The sequence below is a fragment of the Euwallacea fornicatus genome, chromosome 5, assembly GCF_040115645.1.
Source record: "Euwallacea fornicatus isolate EFF26 chromosome 5, ASM4011564v1, whole genome shotgun sequence".
Lineage (NCBI taxonomy): Eukaryota > Metazoa > Arthropoda > Insecta > Coleoptera > Curculionidae > Euwallacea > Euwallacea fornicatus.
Genome location: NC_089545.1, coordinates 755,004 through 770,617, shown reverse-complemented (window position 1 = coordinate 770,617; position 15,614 = coordinate 755,004). Strand labels below are relative to the sequence as shown.

The 15,614-nt window shown below is 38.3% G+C and overlaps 1 protein-coding gene and 1 long non-coding RNA gene across 5 annotated transcripts in view; one reads left to right on the top strand and one right to left on the bottom strand.

Annotated features, from left to right (window-relative positions):
- Nucleotides 1-6,237, bottom strand: part of LOC136339447 (uncharacterized) — a 16,376-nt gene extending 10,139 nt beyond the window's left edge. The window contains exon 1 of the long non-coding RNA XR_010732142.1: nucleotides 6,003-6,237. This is a non-coding gene — a long non-coding RNA (uncharacterized lncRNA). The remainder of the gene's footprint in view (nucleotides 1-6,002) is intronic.
- The window catches only part of Pdfr (Pigment-dispersing factor receptor), a 20,047-nt gene extending 4,433 nt beyond the window's left edge, over nucleotides 1-15,614 (top strand). For 2 of the 4 annotated variants that reach the window (XM_066282705.1, XM_066282706.1), the window contains exons 2-14: nucleotides 8,327-8,354; nucleotides 9,976-10,089; nucleotides 10,975-11,135; nucleotides 12,136-12,227; nucleotides 12,463-12,592; nucleotides 12,652-12,869; nucleotides 13,227-13,296; nucleotides 13,396-13,481; nucleotides 13,597-13,780; nucleotides 13,853-13,977; nucleotides 14,033-14,095; nucleotides 14,556-14,642; nucleotides 14,704-15,614. In XM_066282705.1, the coding sequence (XP_066138802.1) occupies nucleotides 8,330-8,354; nucleotides 9,976-10,089; nucleotides 10,975-11,135; nucleotides 12,136-12,227; nucleotides 12,463-12,592; nucleotides 12,652-12,869; nucleotides 13,227-13,296; nucleotides 13,396-13,481; nucleotides 13,597-13,780; nucleotides 13,853-13,977; nucleotides 14,033-14,095; nucleotides 14,556-14,642; nucleotides 14,704-14,779 (1,431 nt within the window). In that variant the 5' untranslated portion in view covers nucleotides 8,327-8,329 and the 3' untranslated portion in view covers nucleotides 14,780-15,614. Of the gene's footprint in view, nucleotides 1-405; nucleotides 545-8,326; nucleotides 8,355-9,975; nucleotides 10,090-10,974; nucleotides 11,136-12,135; nucleotides 12,228-12,462; nucleotides 12,593-12,651; nucleotides 12,870-13,226; nucleotides 13,297-13,395; nucleotides 13,482-13,596; nucleotides 13,781-13,852; nucleotides 13,978-14,032; nucleotides 14,096-14,555; nucleotides 14,643-14,703 lie in introns of those variants that run through there. The other 2 variants (XM_066282708.1, XM_066282709.1) reach the window with 2 other exon arrangements.

The following is a 15,614-nucleotide window of genomic DNA, read 5'->3' as shown; positions in this document are numbered from 1 at the left end:
AACGTCCCTGAGTTCACGGGAGAGACGTTTTCTGTGAGGAACGACATTTTGTTTACGAAAGTGTCGGCACCTCAGGTGCTCCGTTTGACGAACGGATCGTCTAGGTACTCCAGTGCGAGGAAACAGCACGCGATTCTCGTTGCAGCACGAGTGCAGGAAAATGCACTTGCCGGCGCTGCGATAGAGAAAGGAATCGATTACGATTTTTCAAATAAAAAAAATTAAAAAAAGAAAAAAAAACGGTGAATGAACTTGAGCGAAGCTGAAAACTAGAGTAATAAAATCAAATAAATCATTATCTTGTTCTAGTTTAATGCATATTAATTTATTGTTTAATTGGCTAATTTGAACCCGCTGTCAGAGATAAGGGCGATACACATTTTACAAAAATAACTTCAGTTCGTAGATACACGGCGGATTAGTACGATGTTGATTAAATAGTACCCAAGTGATCTCGTTCGAGCGGTGCAGTAATATCGGTTTTAACACTGCCCTTTCGCGCATTTTGTCTTGAACATGGCAAAAGTAAGATTCCTTTGAGGAGGTGAGTGATACGTCCACGTGAAAAAAAACAGTAAAATTGCTATTACACTGCCTTTTCGCCTTTCCTCCGCTCGTGCGTTCGACGTCGTTTCTGGACTAATTCGATAATCGAACTAACGTTTTTTTTTTTAAATCATTTTTCTCGAATGTCGTTCGAGAAAATGTAAATTTGCATTCCAAGTATTCGAACGCGAACCAGGGCCGCTTCTGCGAAGGCTCTAGGGCTCGAGAGGGACAACGCTACTGAGTGCTGCGGAAGATCGTCGCGGATCTGAGGTAAAAAAATGCTACAAAACGTGCCAGAAAAAAATTGTTTACCGCACTTTTAAATTCACTGTATGCTCGCTCCGCATAGGTGATTTATTACTCTAATATATTTATGAATGAGCATAGACCGGGTGGAGATACACGTCCACATGCACAGACCACGCGTACGCGTCCACACATGGAGATCTTCCAATGGCGGCGTTGCGGGTGTTGAGGATAAAAAAAACGAAGGGGAAAAATGCATTTAACAAACGGGCGGATATTTGCCGCTAACATCGAGAAAGAAAATTTAACGCTTGTTCGGCAGAGGGCAAACTACTCGTGCACCTGTTGAAACCATTTCAGGTAATAAAGGGCGCATCTGACGCTAGAATCTATTTAATCGTGATAAAGGTTTGAAATAAAATTGGGAAATTTTCTGTTATTCATGCTTATTCCTTTTTTTTTTCTTTTCATTGATTTTTTCCGAGCAAATTCGCGAATAAAGGACGTTACTATTTGAGCGGAAGCGTAACAGCTGAATTCGTTAGAAGGAGCATTCGGGGAATTCAATAAAGCCACCATTGAGAAGATTGATAGAGCGGGTCGATCGGATCGGAGCGGAGCCATCAGACAGGCGACTAAAACGTCAATATGCTCAATTATCAATTTCTTATTCAATTCGCTTAATCGAACCTCCTTCATGGCACGAGTACCTAATGGTATTTTTAGAAAAATTCGATGCTTCGTCCCGCGGACGATGAAATATGTTTCGATAAGAAAGATCCGCTCCAAAATTAAACTTTTTATTTATTGCGACCACCACTTCACTATTTACAGCCAAAATGTATATAGCAAAGTGAAGGATTTATTGTGCATGATCAATCCCCGCATCGAGCATAAAATTTATTGGGACGTGTGCTGGATTCAATGGCAGAATACTTTAATCGGTTTTTCAAAGCTAAATATATTTAGAGTTCCGCAAAGTGCATGCTTCATGAATTAAATTTTTAATTGGAAATTCATGCGTGGTATTGGTGAAAGTAGCGTCCGATTGAAGTCGGACTTTGCGATCGAAAATCAACCGGCGCAATCCAGTTTCCTGGACAAATAATAAGAAATAAATCACTCGAATATTTTGGTTTTGGTTAAATTCGGATCGCACATCCATCCTATTTAAATAACAGTTTGTATTGATTCTAGTTCTCTGACATGGAGAAATGTGATTGAAAAACATTTATTTATTTATTAATTTATTTATTTCCCCCCCGGCTCCACCTTCGCTGTTTTTTACGTTGTGCTTCTACAACATTTACTCTCTCTTCGAATAATTTCGGAGTTGTCGTATTTCTTTTCCCCCCTCGTGTAATCGAGAGCGTCTTCGTCGTGACTTTGCCCCTCTCCACGCTCGATTTGCGCTCTTTCAAGGCAGAGGGCAACGCCACCCTTCATTCTTCCAGTCGCTTTGCACATGCCCTTTTGGTCCTCACATGGCTTTGCTACTCATCCCGATACGTACGCGCGACAGAAATTCTTTTCACATTGAAAATAGTTCGTCTTTCCTCCTGAGGTGCTTCTCTTTGCGTTGTGGCATCCATAAGTGCAGTGGGTGCTTGGTCCCTTCGTCATTGTGTCTGGACTTTCTACGGCCTTTCGTTCGCGTGTGCTCTAAGAGCTGGTTTCTGACGATGCAAAAGATCGTCCTTTGCGCCAGTCGTACCCACTGAACAACGCTTTTTCTGTTCACCGCGTCTGTCGCCTGTTTCTCCCTTCTCCGAGGATGGTTACTCGGAATCGGAAGAGGACACATCCAGACGTCACCACGTGGAGGCGCGGATAGGTCTTTGACCCTCCCATCTCTTATCTATTTTAACAATTTTCTGTTAAATCTGTTTAGTAATTACGGGTAGCGTCGCCTTCTCAGAACAAATCTATTAAGGTGCTCCGTTTAAGCTGAATTCGGAAAAACGTCCTCAATGTCCCTTTTATATAGAGAACGGTTGCTGGACCCTGTCGTCCAGAGCTCACACAATAATGCTCAGACGAAGCTGGCAGTACGTATTCCAAGACCCTCAACGCATTGAAGTTAATTTCATCACTTTAGAGCACACAATACATGATGATCTTTTGAGTTTTCAGCAACATGATTCATAATGCTCTAATTATGATGTTTGCCGAGTGCCAGATATTGATATTTAAAGTGTTTCCAAAATTTGCTTAAAAAATAATCGCTGGAAGCTTACGATTGAATACTAAATAAACACTTCCTATTGCAAGTTTCTTAATGCCACAGATCAAAGACTATAAGTTTATGATTATTTGTTTTTTACAGCTCCGTATACTCTTTAGATTTATTTTTGTCCAGAATCAAGTTTCCAGGCAAGTGAACTGAAGACGTCAGTTTTACCAGTTCATTATAGGTAGTACCCGCCAGGGGGGTGGGGAGGGGTTGGAAGACTTTCCTGATTGGCTCGAAGCGGGGGGTGATTAAAAATTTCATCCGGCGAGCCGGAGTCAGATTAGGAATCATGATTAGGGAGCAAAGAAATTCTTCAATAAATTAGCGTACGGTTTTAATTCACATAAAAATGAATGCTGTAATTTTCAAAAAGAACTTAACAGATAAATAGGAAATTAACACGTTTTGATATTTTATTGTTAATTGGGTTATAGTATTACAACGGCGTTATTACCAAGGCACGTGACCATGCTATCCAAATGGACAGGTCCCTCTTGTAATATTTAAATTTTTGCATCGGACCTAAATTAATAATCGAATTTTTCAGTAAAAAATCGATTTTCGCATTCCTTGGATGATAAAGGTTCATGATATTTTTTGCCCAAAGGAGTATTTACTGAGCTAAAACTCCTCCCGAAACCGAAACGAATCAACAGCTAAATCACCTTTTTCAGGTACACAAACCGTACGTATTGTTCCATCTCTCGATGAATTATTACACAAATTGATGAAAAAAAAAAACAAGAAAAGGTTTTATTGGCAAAATATCATCGCACTGTATTATAAACAAGACGGACGGACTAATGCTTATTGACCAGTTATCACTGAGCTTTCAAATTAAAATTGGAAAAAAATTTCAATTTGGCCCCCCCAATGAATTTGCATTGAAATCATAACCTGTTCAGGACGAATGCGACCTTTTTCAAATCGAATAGTTAAACTTGTGAACAGCAATCAATCGATTATTAATGCAGGTAGGGCTGGGCATTTGGGCATTTACTCCGGCAGTTTTCGAATCGGTTGCACAATAAGGAAACTGACCGCGTCTCTTATTAGAGACTTATTGTCTAATGTCACACACTCAAACGGCACGTGATTGTCTCATATTCCGGTAAATTATTATATAAGCTAATAATAAAAAGTAAAAAGGTTTTATAAGCGAAATTCAATCACATTGTGCAAAAAAACGTCTGGGTAGACACAAAATATTGCCGGGCTTATAGGGATTAATTTCCGTTTTATTACAGTGTCGATTTTCCAGGATTGCGACGATGTTACTGAGACATTAACCGTCTCACTTCATACATTGTGCATGTCTGATAAGCCGTTGATGACGATCATTAGCGTTTTTTATTGTGAAATTGGTAACAGACTTCGGAATTCTACGCGATTCCTAATCCTCGACGAAGCTTCGTTGAAATTGTGCGGCAGAGAAGAACGCGATTTTCTTTTTTTTCATCGAATAATAAATTTTCGATCGTCAATCAATCGATTGTTGACATGCACGCAAGGATGGGTTTACTCCAGCAGTCCTCAAATCGGTCTCTAATTGATTACCGCAGAGCAAGCAAAGTGATTGCATCTCCAATTAGAGCGTTTTAGTCTATTAAATTTAATCAATTTTGAAATTGGAATTTCTTTGTTTCTCTTTTGAATTGCTGGTGGCCTGTGGAAATTTAACTTTTATTGTCGGATTAAGTAATTTTGCTAAGTTGTCAAAAGATATTAGTAATTAAATCAATACTTGCGCAGGGGTGATTTAAAACATTTCAAATTAAATGTGACGAACTACCGCATTTCGATTTGGTTCACGCGGAAATTGTGCCCTCTTTCCGTTTTTGAGATGTTCGCACGTTAGTATCGTCACTTCTGCGGCCTTGCCAGCTTTGCCCGAGATATTGGCAGCCTCTCGTGAAAGGTCACGAGCCCAATTGCACATGTATCAAAGAAGTAAACTATTTGCTATGATCGTAACTTTGCCTTCCTGGTAAGGACACGAAGACGTCGCTTAGGCCTTGGCCACGCCAGCAGGGACGGTAAGTCACTAATTACCGCACATGAGGAGGATAGCTGTTTAAATACTCTGACGCAAACAGGTTGACCTTGACTATCATTGCAAATCATTAGTGTTTTAATTTAACTACTGATCGGTTATTTTCACCTGATATCCACAGTAATTAGATTATTTCGCTCCATTTTCTTGCACAGCCATTTCAAAGGAACAATCTTATGCGAGATGCTAATTTCATTGCTTGAGTTTGTTTACGAAAACGCTATTGTTTAGATTTGATTTCACAATTCTAATAATAACATGATTGACATCATACATTTTCAGTGAATGTCGGATGTGATTTGCAATGAGAGTCCACATATTTATAAGAAACTGCAATCCAGCGGCAATTAAAGCGCCTTCATTTAGAAAACCAGGCATCCTATGCTAAATGCCAACTATTTACTGCTTCTTCCTTCGTTCTAACTAAATTAAACTTCACGATTATTGGATAGAATACTGTTAATCAGTCAAAGTGATCTAGAAACTTTAATACATTTAGGCTTCCGACCGTAATTAGATATTTGACATTTCAAGCAACTGCCCAAATTCAACTAGACTCAGCAGCATTTCCCTATTTTCCAGTATCCCGAAAGTCGAATGGATTGAAGTTGGAAAATAGGCTTAAAAGAGGCCATAAATGATTTGTAAATTTGCCCGATGCACTAATGCCGAAAAACCACTGGTTTCTGCCATTTCTGATTTCATTGGGCAAAACGCGTTGTTAGTCTTACCGTGGGCACGAAAGCCTATAAATAGAATTTATCAGTTAAAAATGTATTGTCAAATGTAGGGAACATCTTAACGACGGTAGGTATTGGATACGGGGATTACGTGTGCACGTAGCCCACGCGTAGTCGTTTTTTTTCGTTTCCTCTCTAGTAGGTAGGTACAGTTTTATTCGAACAACTTTCTCATATTTACCTTTGCCTCGTGTTTTTTCTTATTGTTTTTCTCTATCCATTTCCACATACGGAACAAAGTAGGAAACACCGAACTTCAGTTATGTGCTGCATCGCTCCAAATTTGCTAATTAACGATATGATATTTGATACACATATTAGGAATAACCAAGGTCGAAAGACCAGATGGGGTCGATGGCCAGTTTTATTGAGCAGAATAAAGATTGTATAGTCCCTTTTTCGTCGCTATGTACTTGAGTGAGTTTTAATGAGTGCGAGCAAAAGGCAATTAAGCGATTGATAAGTGTGAGGGAGAGAGGCGACTGTTTCCCCCTTTATTATCGACGATCGGCTAACGTCGTTGACTCGTGAGCAGTACGCTTTGATCCGAGGATGGGTGTAGTTCTACGGGATTTTGGAGGACGTAAATCACGCGCTCACATGCAAATTTGAATGCGGGGAGTTGTGGGAACACACGGTAGAAATGGTACTTCTAAAACGCATCAATTGAAAAACGAGCCCTCTTTCTGACATGACGCGTCCTCGGATTAAGACGCACTGGTTGCGAGCCCGCGACACTACCCAATCGTGAACCATGGAAGGGGAAACGGTAGTCTGTCTCCCTCGCACTTATCAATCACCTGATTGCGTTTCGCTTGTACTCACTAAAACTATACGTGCATAGCGGCGAAAGAGACACACTATATAGTAGTATAAGAGTATCTAAAATTCTATGGAAAGAATTGTACGACGTAGAAGGAAACTAAAATTGCTGGAGACCCTATTATTTTCTTCAAGTAGGCAAACACTGCAATAGCCTCAAGCGGTTTGGGATTTATAAGGCCTTATTTTGAGGGTACAAAAGCCTAATCTTGTGTCGGTTCATACAATAGCTTAACGTTGGAATTGAATGCATTATCAAAGTATGCGGTTTGTATAGGATATTGAATTACATTGTGTTTTACCAAAAAAGATGTAAAGAAAATGCATCCGTTCTATAAAATTGAAAGCAAAATTATTTAACACTAGTTCGGTTCATCCAGGAGTTAATCCGTAAAATTATAAAGAAATTCGGGAAAAACAGAAGTTTAGAGCGACTGATAAGCCATCTTATTATATCTTTCCTAGCAGCTCAACAGTCAGTCATAAAGATGCGTGATTTGACCCAAATTTTTTTTTCGCGAGGTGAAACCTTCCTAAGACCTTCGGCCACCTGCGGCATTGTTGCGGTTAAATGTGCCATAGATAAGAGTCTCATTTCCTTCCACTTTCCTCCCCCCACCAACTGCTCCAAAACATTACTTCTAAGGGGGGAAATTTACACTGACCTGAATCAATTTATTTATCGTATTCCCTGAGGATGGGATTTAAAGTGTCCTCACCACATTTAGTTCGCGCTGGGTCTGATTGCGCTTCAACTCTTCCCCCGCACTTCCTTCATAATCGAAATATCTGCGAATAGAATTTTTCGCAGTGCATAATTACACATTTCCGACGCATTTGAAAAGCATAAATTAACCTTTAAAAATCTCTTAAAAGCTAAGTTTAATCCTGCCAGTTAAAGACTGAGACGCCATTTAGTATGTTGCACCGTGAAATTGCTTCCTTTTGTTCCTTGATGGGACTTTTTCATTTTTTATTTTAAAATGTCAAGTTATTTTATTTCACAGACCGCAGGATGTGCAATCCAGAACGTATAAATTCTACTACAATTTTGTGCTTTAAAGTAAAACCGCCCCAAAGACGGGATAATATGCTAGTTTAGTACGTAACTTTTGCGAATTATGTATATTTTATATATAGTTATATAAATTATATATATTTGCATTTGCAGAATGTATCAATTGAAAATTGCCTCACGTAAAATGACATATCGTATGAATTTAGTGTGCTAAAAAAGGACAAATATATGTTTGAATGTCAAAACAAAACCCTATTTCTGGCGCGGTTGCCACTTAATTTGTTGACATTTTGGTTTAATTTGATCATTTAAACCATCGTGTTTTTCGTTCGTCGACTTTGGCGGTCAAAATTTGTTTCTGCTACGCATTAATTTTTTGAAACGACGTGGCATCACTGTTGATACGAAGACTGTGACGTGAAGAAAAATTTACGTGATTTGAACCATAGCTAACTTGCGTAGCCCGCCTTTTGAGTACTTTTTTTCCTATTTAAGCCTTAAAAAGCAGTGTAATTCGGAGTTTTTATCTTTGAAGTCCTGTTTTAAAACATATCTTAATGGGGAATTCATTAAATTCAGTCCTCTTTGAGGAGTGGGCACAACGTTATATAAAAATTAAATGAACGTCGTTAAGTTGAGGCTAAAAAGTTCTCTTTTTGTTTCAGAAGATGCTGGCTGCCTCGAATGTCACAGGTAATTAATGCCGTTTTTATTATTTCACGTGGTGGAATTATTCAGATAACCAGTTGCCTCTAACGAGCAAAGACGTAATTTCAGCTGTAAATCCAAGCTGAGCAAACTGGAAATCAGCTTCGAAAATCTAATTACAGCGCCTCTATGTTATATGGACAGTTGTTGGTCTCCGTGCTAACACAATTCCATCCCAGCTTCTTTATAAAAAAAAGGCGATTAGGGACAAAGAAAAACAGAAGAAAGGGAATATTGCAAGCGAAAGCTTTCTTTAAAATTATTATTAGTTTGTTCGCCGAAGTAATAAAATTGATCAAAAACGTCCTTAAATATGCATTAAATCCTACTTACCGCATAAAGCTCACCCGTAAGCTCGATTTATAGATCTGATTATAAATTCCTTACCTCGTTAACCGGCGTTCCTGGAATCTTTTTAATTTTATACACGTAAGACCGTCTTTGTTGAAAATAGACAGAGTCCGCTTCTTTTAATTATATGTCTACTACAGCAAAGAAGGAAAAACTTTTGATGTTTCTCAAAAGCCTTTGAAGTATTAGATATTTGCGATATTCAGGGGGAACCAAATCCTTTCTAATAAAAACCTAAGATGAAGTCCAACATGTATTGTCTGAACGAATACAGATCTTTCATAAACTTTGATTCACATCATGTCCTGTTGCTGGACCTCCTACGTGGGGACTTCCCCCTTCGTTTGCTCCTCTGCCGGGACCTCCTCCTTCGCCTTCTTTTTTTCCTCGATGTTCTTTTGGCTTCAATAATTCCCTCGTGCTTTCCAGGTTTTAAAGGTCTGCCGGCCGGAGCCCCAACAAACCTATCAAAAAAAATGTATTAACTTAATACCATAATTCTATATATAATCATCATTTCTCACATGTTTCCAGTCTTTTTGTTGGCGTCATCAAATGCCAAAGCCTTCTGAAGAGTCCGCTTGAGCTCCATGATATTTGACTTGGAACTCGGGTACTCTGCCTTAATGTACTCATAAATCCTCTTCAGAGACCCGCCCTTGAAACTGCCGATTTTCTTGATCGTCGAAAACATTATGCGAGCCATTTTCCTCGTCTCGTTTTGGGAAATTTGCGATTTTTTCGTCGAGGGCATTGTGCCACTAAAATTTTAATAAATGCAGTTCTAAAATTTGTGCAAAGTCATGAAATATTCCTTTGAAGTACTGCAATTTTGAGTGACTTCTGTGTTTAGAAAGCCATCGCGTAGTGACGAGTTCGGGTAAAGAGATCATAAATAGTCGAGTTTTGTGCATGATTGGTGGCTGTTTTATTGTTGATTGTGCTTTATTGTTGGGATTTTAGCGACGAGACGATACAAATGTATTACTTAAGCAAATTGTTCACGAAAATACTTGAAACGATAGATTTTCCAACAAAAAAGATAATCATCGCCGACTGGCTAATCAAGAAAACGCATCCAGAGAATCTACCTGTGCTCTACAATGTATGAGAATTAAATTCAAAAATTCGTGACTCATAGGGAACTTTTCCCTCACCAAACCCTTGATCCTTGCATGGGATGATTTATAGACTATATCGAATTATTATGCACTTTTCCTAATATTGTTAACTGGTTTAAACGATATATCTTTAGGTTACCAAGTGAGATGTCCAGAAATGTGCGATAGTTACCTTTGCTGGCCTTCTACTGCTCCTGGTCATAATGCCACGATGCCCTGTCCCAGGGTGAGTGGAACCCTTGAGGATGGTAAGTGTACAAAGTTTAATTCATTTTCGTAGTCGATCCTGAGGGGCAATATAATAAGCGGAACGAAAATTATCGATGATTTCCGGACGTATTTGTACGAAAATTGAAAAAAGTACAGATGCACTTGGCGCATGAGTGTCCTTTTCAGCTTGTGGCACGAGGGTAAAGCAGTGGAAAATTTAATCTTTGAAAACTTGTACTTAAAAAGAGTATTTGATCACACATACCTTCGAAGAATACGGTTGCGAGAATGAAATATTTCGGTTTATTACAACACCACTGGAGCGACCAGAAGGGTTACCACTGTTATTCTCTAGTAATCGGGTCAGTGCACCAATGAGATGTGTATGAACGAAATCCTCAGTATCATTACCGACTAATTTCTGAAATAACGCCGCTGTGCATCTTTCAGTTTAATGAAGGGGGGTACGGGGGAACCAATTAAAAGTACTATAGCTAATAAATTCCTTTATGAACTATCTTTAACTTTTTCTTTATTGCGCGAATAAATTAGCCATAAAATGCCATCAAACGAGCTAGTTTTCATATGCTTCAGAGAACGAGAAAAACTGCTCGTTCTAAGCGTTTTAAAATCTTTTTTCATCACTTGACTGCCAAACTGATCCATTTGCGACGATCCAATATTACTGTCCCGAATTTCATTGTCTTCCCGTAAACTTATTAGTTCATTTTCGACCGAGCCGTACCTTAATTTCTAGATTTCTCCCTGGAAATCAGGAATTGATCGATATTGAAAGTTCGAAAGGAATTCTTTCTATAGATTAATTAATTTCCGCCGACTCAGCTGGGGTAGGAATCAAAGATAAGAGTTCTTCATCGGAATTGATTGAGTCGTGTAAATTTGAAAGGTGCTCATTTTTGCAGGATTGGCATACAAATACTGCACATTTAGTGGAACGTGGGAGGTGAGGAATTCGCCTAATGGAAGCGTTGTGAATTACACACATTACGAGACATGCATGTTGTCGAGAGTAAGGCAATTATCGGAGATGTGTAACGTATTTGGGCCTGAAGAATGCAGGAAAGTAAGTGAATACGTGTTTTCCAAGAATACTTCGCTATAAATATTTAGATCAATCCACCCACTACTTTTATATAATATTAATTAGCTGGCGAATGAAGCGTTTTCTAGCACATCACCACACTTTGGGTCTAATTGTTTGTCTCGCCTGAACCAGTGCGCGCGAAAGTGGTCCAGTTTCACTCAAACAGAACCTTTCTCTCCCCCTCTATAACTGATGGTAGGGAATTGTAATTGCCAACAAGCATGGCCTAATCCACAACACAATTGGTCCCTGCTAAGAGCGGTTCTCTCTTGAAGTCATTGAGAATAGTTAGCTTTGAACTTCTCGCCCAATCCTCCCAGATTTACATTCACCCAAACATAAATTGGAGGCGTTTAACTGTAGAAAAACTACGGTTAAGTGATTTCCTAAGGAGAGTAGACATCAAACAACCATTCCTCTGGCTTTTGCGTGGTCTAATGGTCGAATGTTACAAGGCGATGAAGGGCGCGAATTCGCAAATACCACTGGGAGGTGTAACGGGACTCAGAAATCGTAACCGTGATCAAAAAGCGTGTAATTTTTATAACAGGTTTTTGCTGCAAATATCTCAGGGAAACGTTGAGGAGGGTTTCCCTTGCAGCCGTCAATGAGGGAGGAATGTTATTTTCAATTGGTTTTAATGGAGAATAGTGTGTAATTCCAGCGCTCCAATATGCCTTTCATGTGCGTGCGGCGTTACACCCAAACAAAATAAAACACCCCACGCATTGAGCATATTCACCTAGCTTATACAGGTAGTTTTGTCCTCAATGTAATTTCATGGGAACGTTCAAATGAATTTGCTATTTACCAGCAGTTTTCCATTACAGGCAGTAAATTTTCCAGCTGCCTTTTTGAATAGTTTATGTGGCATATTCCAAAATAACAAAACATTAAATTCTGGTAACGGAAATGACGAACACTGCTACTATTTATGATATACTAATATGTCGAATAAATATATCCTTTATTGTTTTAGATAGCAAGAGTTACGAGATACATCGAAATGGTGGGACTTTCTCTCTCTTCGGTCTCTCTGATGTTGTCGCTGTACATATTTTTCTCTTACAGGTGAGTAATTCCGGACCTTCACTTAAAGCCTTAGAGTATAAAACGTGTTATTCACGGCTCGATACTCTTAATCACCTACAAATACACTGAAATCATAACTCGATGATCTATAAGAATTAACAAAACGACATCCAAATACGGAATTGAACTTGAATAAGTCCATTTCCGGATGGATTCTCAATAAATTTAGATTAGTTTGCACGTCGATTGTCCAATTTAAAGTACGCCTTTTCAGAATACTAAAAAACAACCGAACGAAAATCCACAAAAACCTCTTCATCGCAACGCTGTTCCAAGTCATCTTCAGGTTAATCAAATACATCGATCAGGAGCTCGACAATAGCAACAAGTTTCTTTCTGGCCACGTAAGGGGACGATGAAGAAGTTTGCAATGAATCACTCAACTAATTTAACAACGTTTCAGTACCACCTCTTCGAGGCCTGCACAGTGCTAATGGAATACTCCAAAACCGCCATGTTCACGTGGATGTTTATTGAAGGGCTCTACCTCCACAACGTGATAACAGTAACCGTTTTCCAAGAGTATTTGTACATAAACTTTTACATTTGGTGCGGATGGTTGATGTCTGCCCTGATGACCGCAATTTGGTTGATTGTCATGATAGTGAAGGAGATCAAGACGTAAGTGCGACAAGGGGAAAAATTAGAAATGATTAAAAATAAGTTTTCAAATTTCAAACGTTTGATCCGCATTATATGGAATAACACTCAGCATTTGACGTCTCTTAATAGACAAAGGTTCAAACATTAACGTCTTCTGTGGAGTTTGAGACTCAGATGGTACATTTTGAGATCGGTAGTAGGGTTTGCAATACCTCAATAATACAGAAGTTATATTCTAATATTCGAGCCCGAGGATCGGCTACGGTGAATTTTAAATTGAACTTCAGCAATTCACATACTTAACTTCGGAAATACAATGGGAATCAGCTCCAAAGTCAACTTGAAACTTTAAAACCTGATTTATTAACTTTTCAGAACATGGGCATATTATTACTTTCTGCCTTATTATTGGATTCTGGAGGGGCCTCGATCATTTCTCATAATAGTAAGTAAAAGGTTTTATTTATTGCTCATCGAATGCTCGAAATCTTCTACTTTGAGCTTTAGAGCTGTATGGCCATCTGTTGCATGCTAATATTTGCAGATAAATTTCTTGTTCCTGCTAAATATCATTCGAGTCTTGGTGGTCAAACTAAGAGAAACGCAGTCCAGCGAGATAGAACAAGTCAAGTAAGTCATACGTAAAATTAAAGTTAAAAATAGTTTTGAAGGACCCTTTAGTCGGAACATCTCCCGAGCTTATCCATTTTATACACATGTCCTATATTGCAATAATCTTTTTCAGAAAAGCTGTCAGAGCAGCTATTTTTCTGCTCCCACTCATGGGCACTGCTCATATCTTATTCCTTTTGGATTATACCAGTTTCAACGAGGCCTGGAAATTAGGATTATGGTCGTATTCCACGTATTTTCTCAATACGTTCCAAGGATTTTTCGTTGCTGTTTTGTATTGTTTTCTCAATGGCGAAGTAAGACTTAAATGATAATTTTGTAATAGGAAATTTCCTCTTGTGAAATATTCAATTTAACCGTTGTTTTAGGTGCAAACTGCAATAAGAAATAGTTATTTTCAACGATCGTCTCTTCGTAGAAGCACTTATGCTTCTTGCCGAGGGTTCAGTATGGGAACCAATAATGGAAACGAAGGTGACTCTACTAATCCCACGTAAGAATTTGTTTCCTCCAAGGTTACCCAGTAATGCAACCCCAAATTATTTTAGGAGGCATAGATGGTGGAAGTGCTGTCGACAGCCTCCTCAATCGCCAGAGGAAAAAGAAATCGAGTAAGACATTACATTATGAATAGGGAAAATGGAACCCTTATGCACACTTACAAGGCTCGGGTTTTGAGATTTGGGGTTGATTAGGATCTTCTTAATCGTATGGTATCTCTTGTCAACACCCTCAGTAGAGTTCTTACGAAGCCCTGCGGAGATCGAAATGAAAAAAGTTATTTGCTTTTTTAACTGGGAAAATAAATACCGATTGCCGGATTATAATATCGAAAGTCACGCCCAAGTTAGAAATTACTCACAGGAGGTCTAGAACTTACTTGCTGTAAAAATAATTAAATTTAGACTCTAAGGTATTTATGGATGATTAATTCTATATTAAATCTGAAATTTTAACACCCTGTATCAGAGAAACAAGGCCGTTGTGAATAGATGTTCATATGACTTTCAGGCTTAAAAATATGCCACTCTTAGTAATTTAGCGAATTTAAAAATTTTCTTTTTCCCCTAGTATCTGTGATATCAGTGATAAAAGGGACGGTCCAACATCCATAACAGTCGTTGAAAGTATTCCAATGATCGACAGGCATTCTAACAGGTACTTCTGCGTGCCTCGACTAGTACTGTCAAATTAATCACCGGTAATTTCTTTCCCGCAGCAATGGCTTTAACAACGGAGTTATACACAAGAAAGCCATTGATTCGGACCAGGCTGAATCGACCATAACAGCATAATTAGTTGTCTGGTAGTACCATCAACCTGACCATAGTATTCGTAACGTTCGGGAGATTTGATCTTTCTTTACTTTAAGACTCTGTGATGACTCACAGTATGGCATGAGAAACATTAAAAAGACTGTTAGATAAGATTGTGTATAATATTTAAATGATTTAATCTTAAAGTTCTGTGATTAGTAAGATTTTCATGACTTTCCCGAATCGACTGCCAGTTTTGTTGCATTTTGCTTGCATTTTCACGTAATCTAAGCTTATTGAATATTCAAACTGACCAAAAAGGCTGTTAATTTACTTCTATTCAAGTACATGTAATATATTATTAACCTAATAATTTCTATGTATACATATACACGATATGTATTATATAATTCTTAAAGTTAATTCAGGTTGTACAGGTCTTTTTCAATACTTTTTACATCCAGCTTTAGGTATTTGTGTTAAACAGACGGCATTCACATGATATGGAAGCATCGTCATTAGTCAGTAGCTCAAATATTACACGTGTGTAAATGTATGAATTTCTTCTGAATCGTCTTGTATTTGTATACCTTTCGTTAACTTCATGTGAACATAGGCTAGGAATTTGATGAAGGAATACAGTTCTGCATATATGAAAGGCCGTTTTGGTCTGTAGAAAGCGTCGTTGTGTCGTTGTCGTAATACATACACTGTTATAAAATACATTTTTCATTACATTATTTGGTTAGTTACGACGTAGTGTCCATTATGCGAACAACTTTTTGTATGAAAAATTATTTTCCATTTTTTGTACCTGAATGTAATTTCTATTTTCCTGTAAGACTTATGTATTAAATATATTTTTTTTAATCAA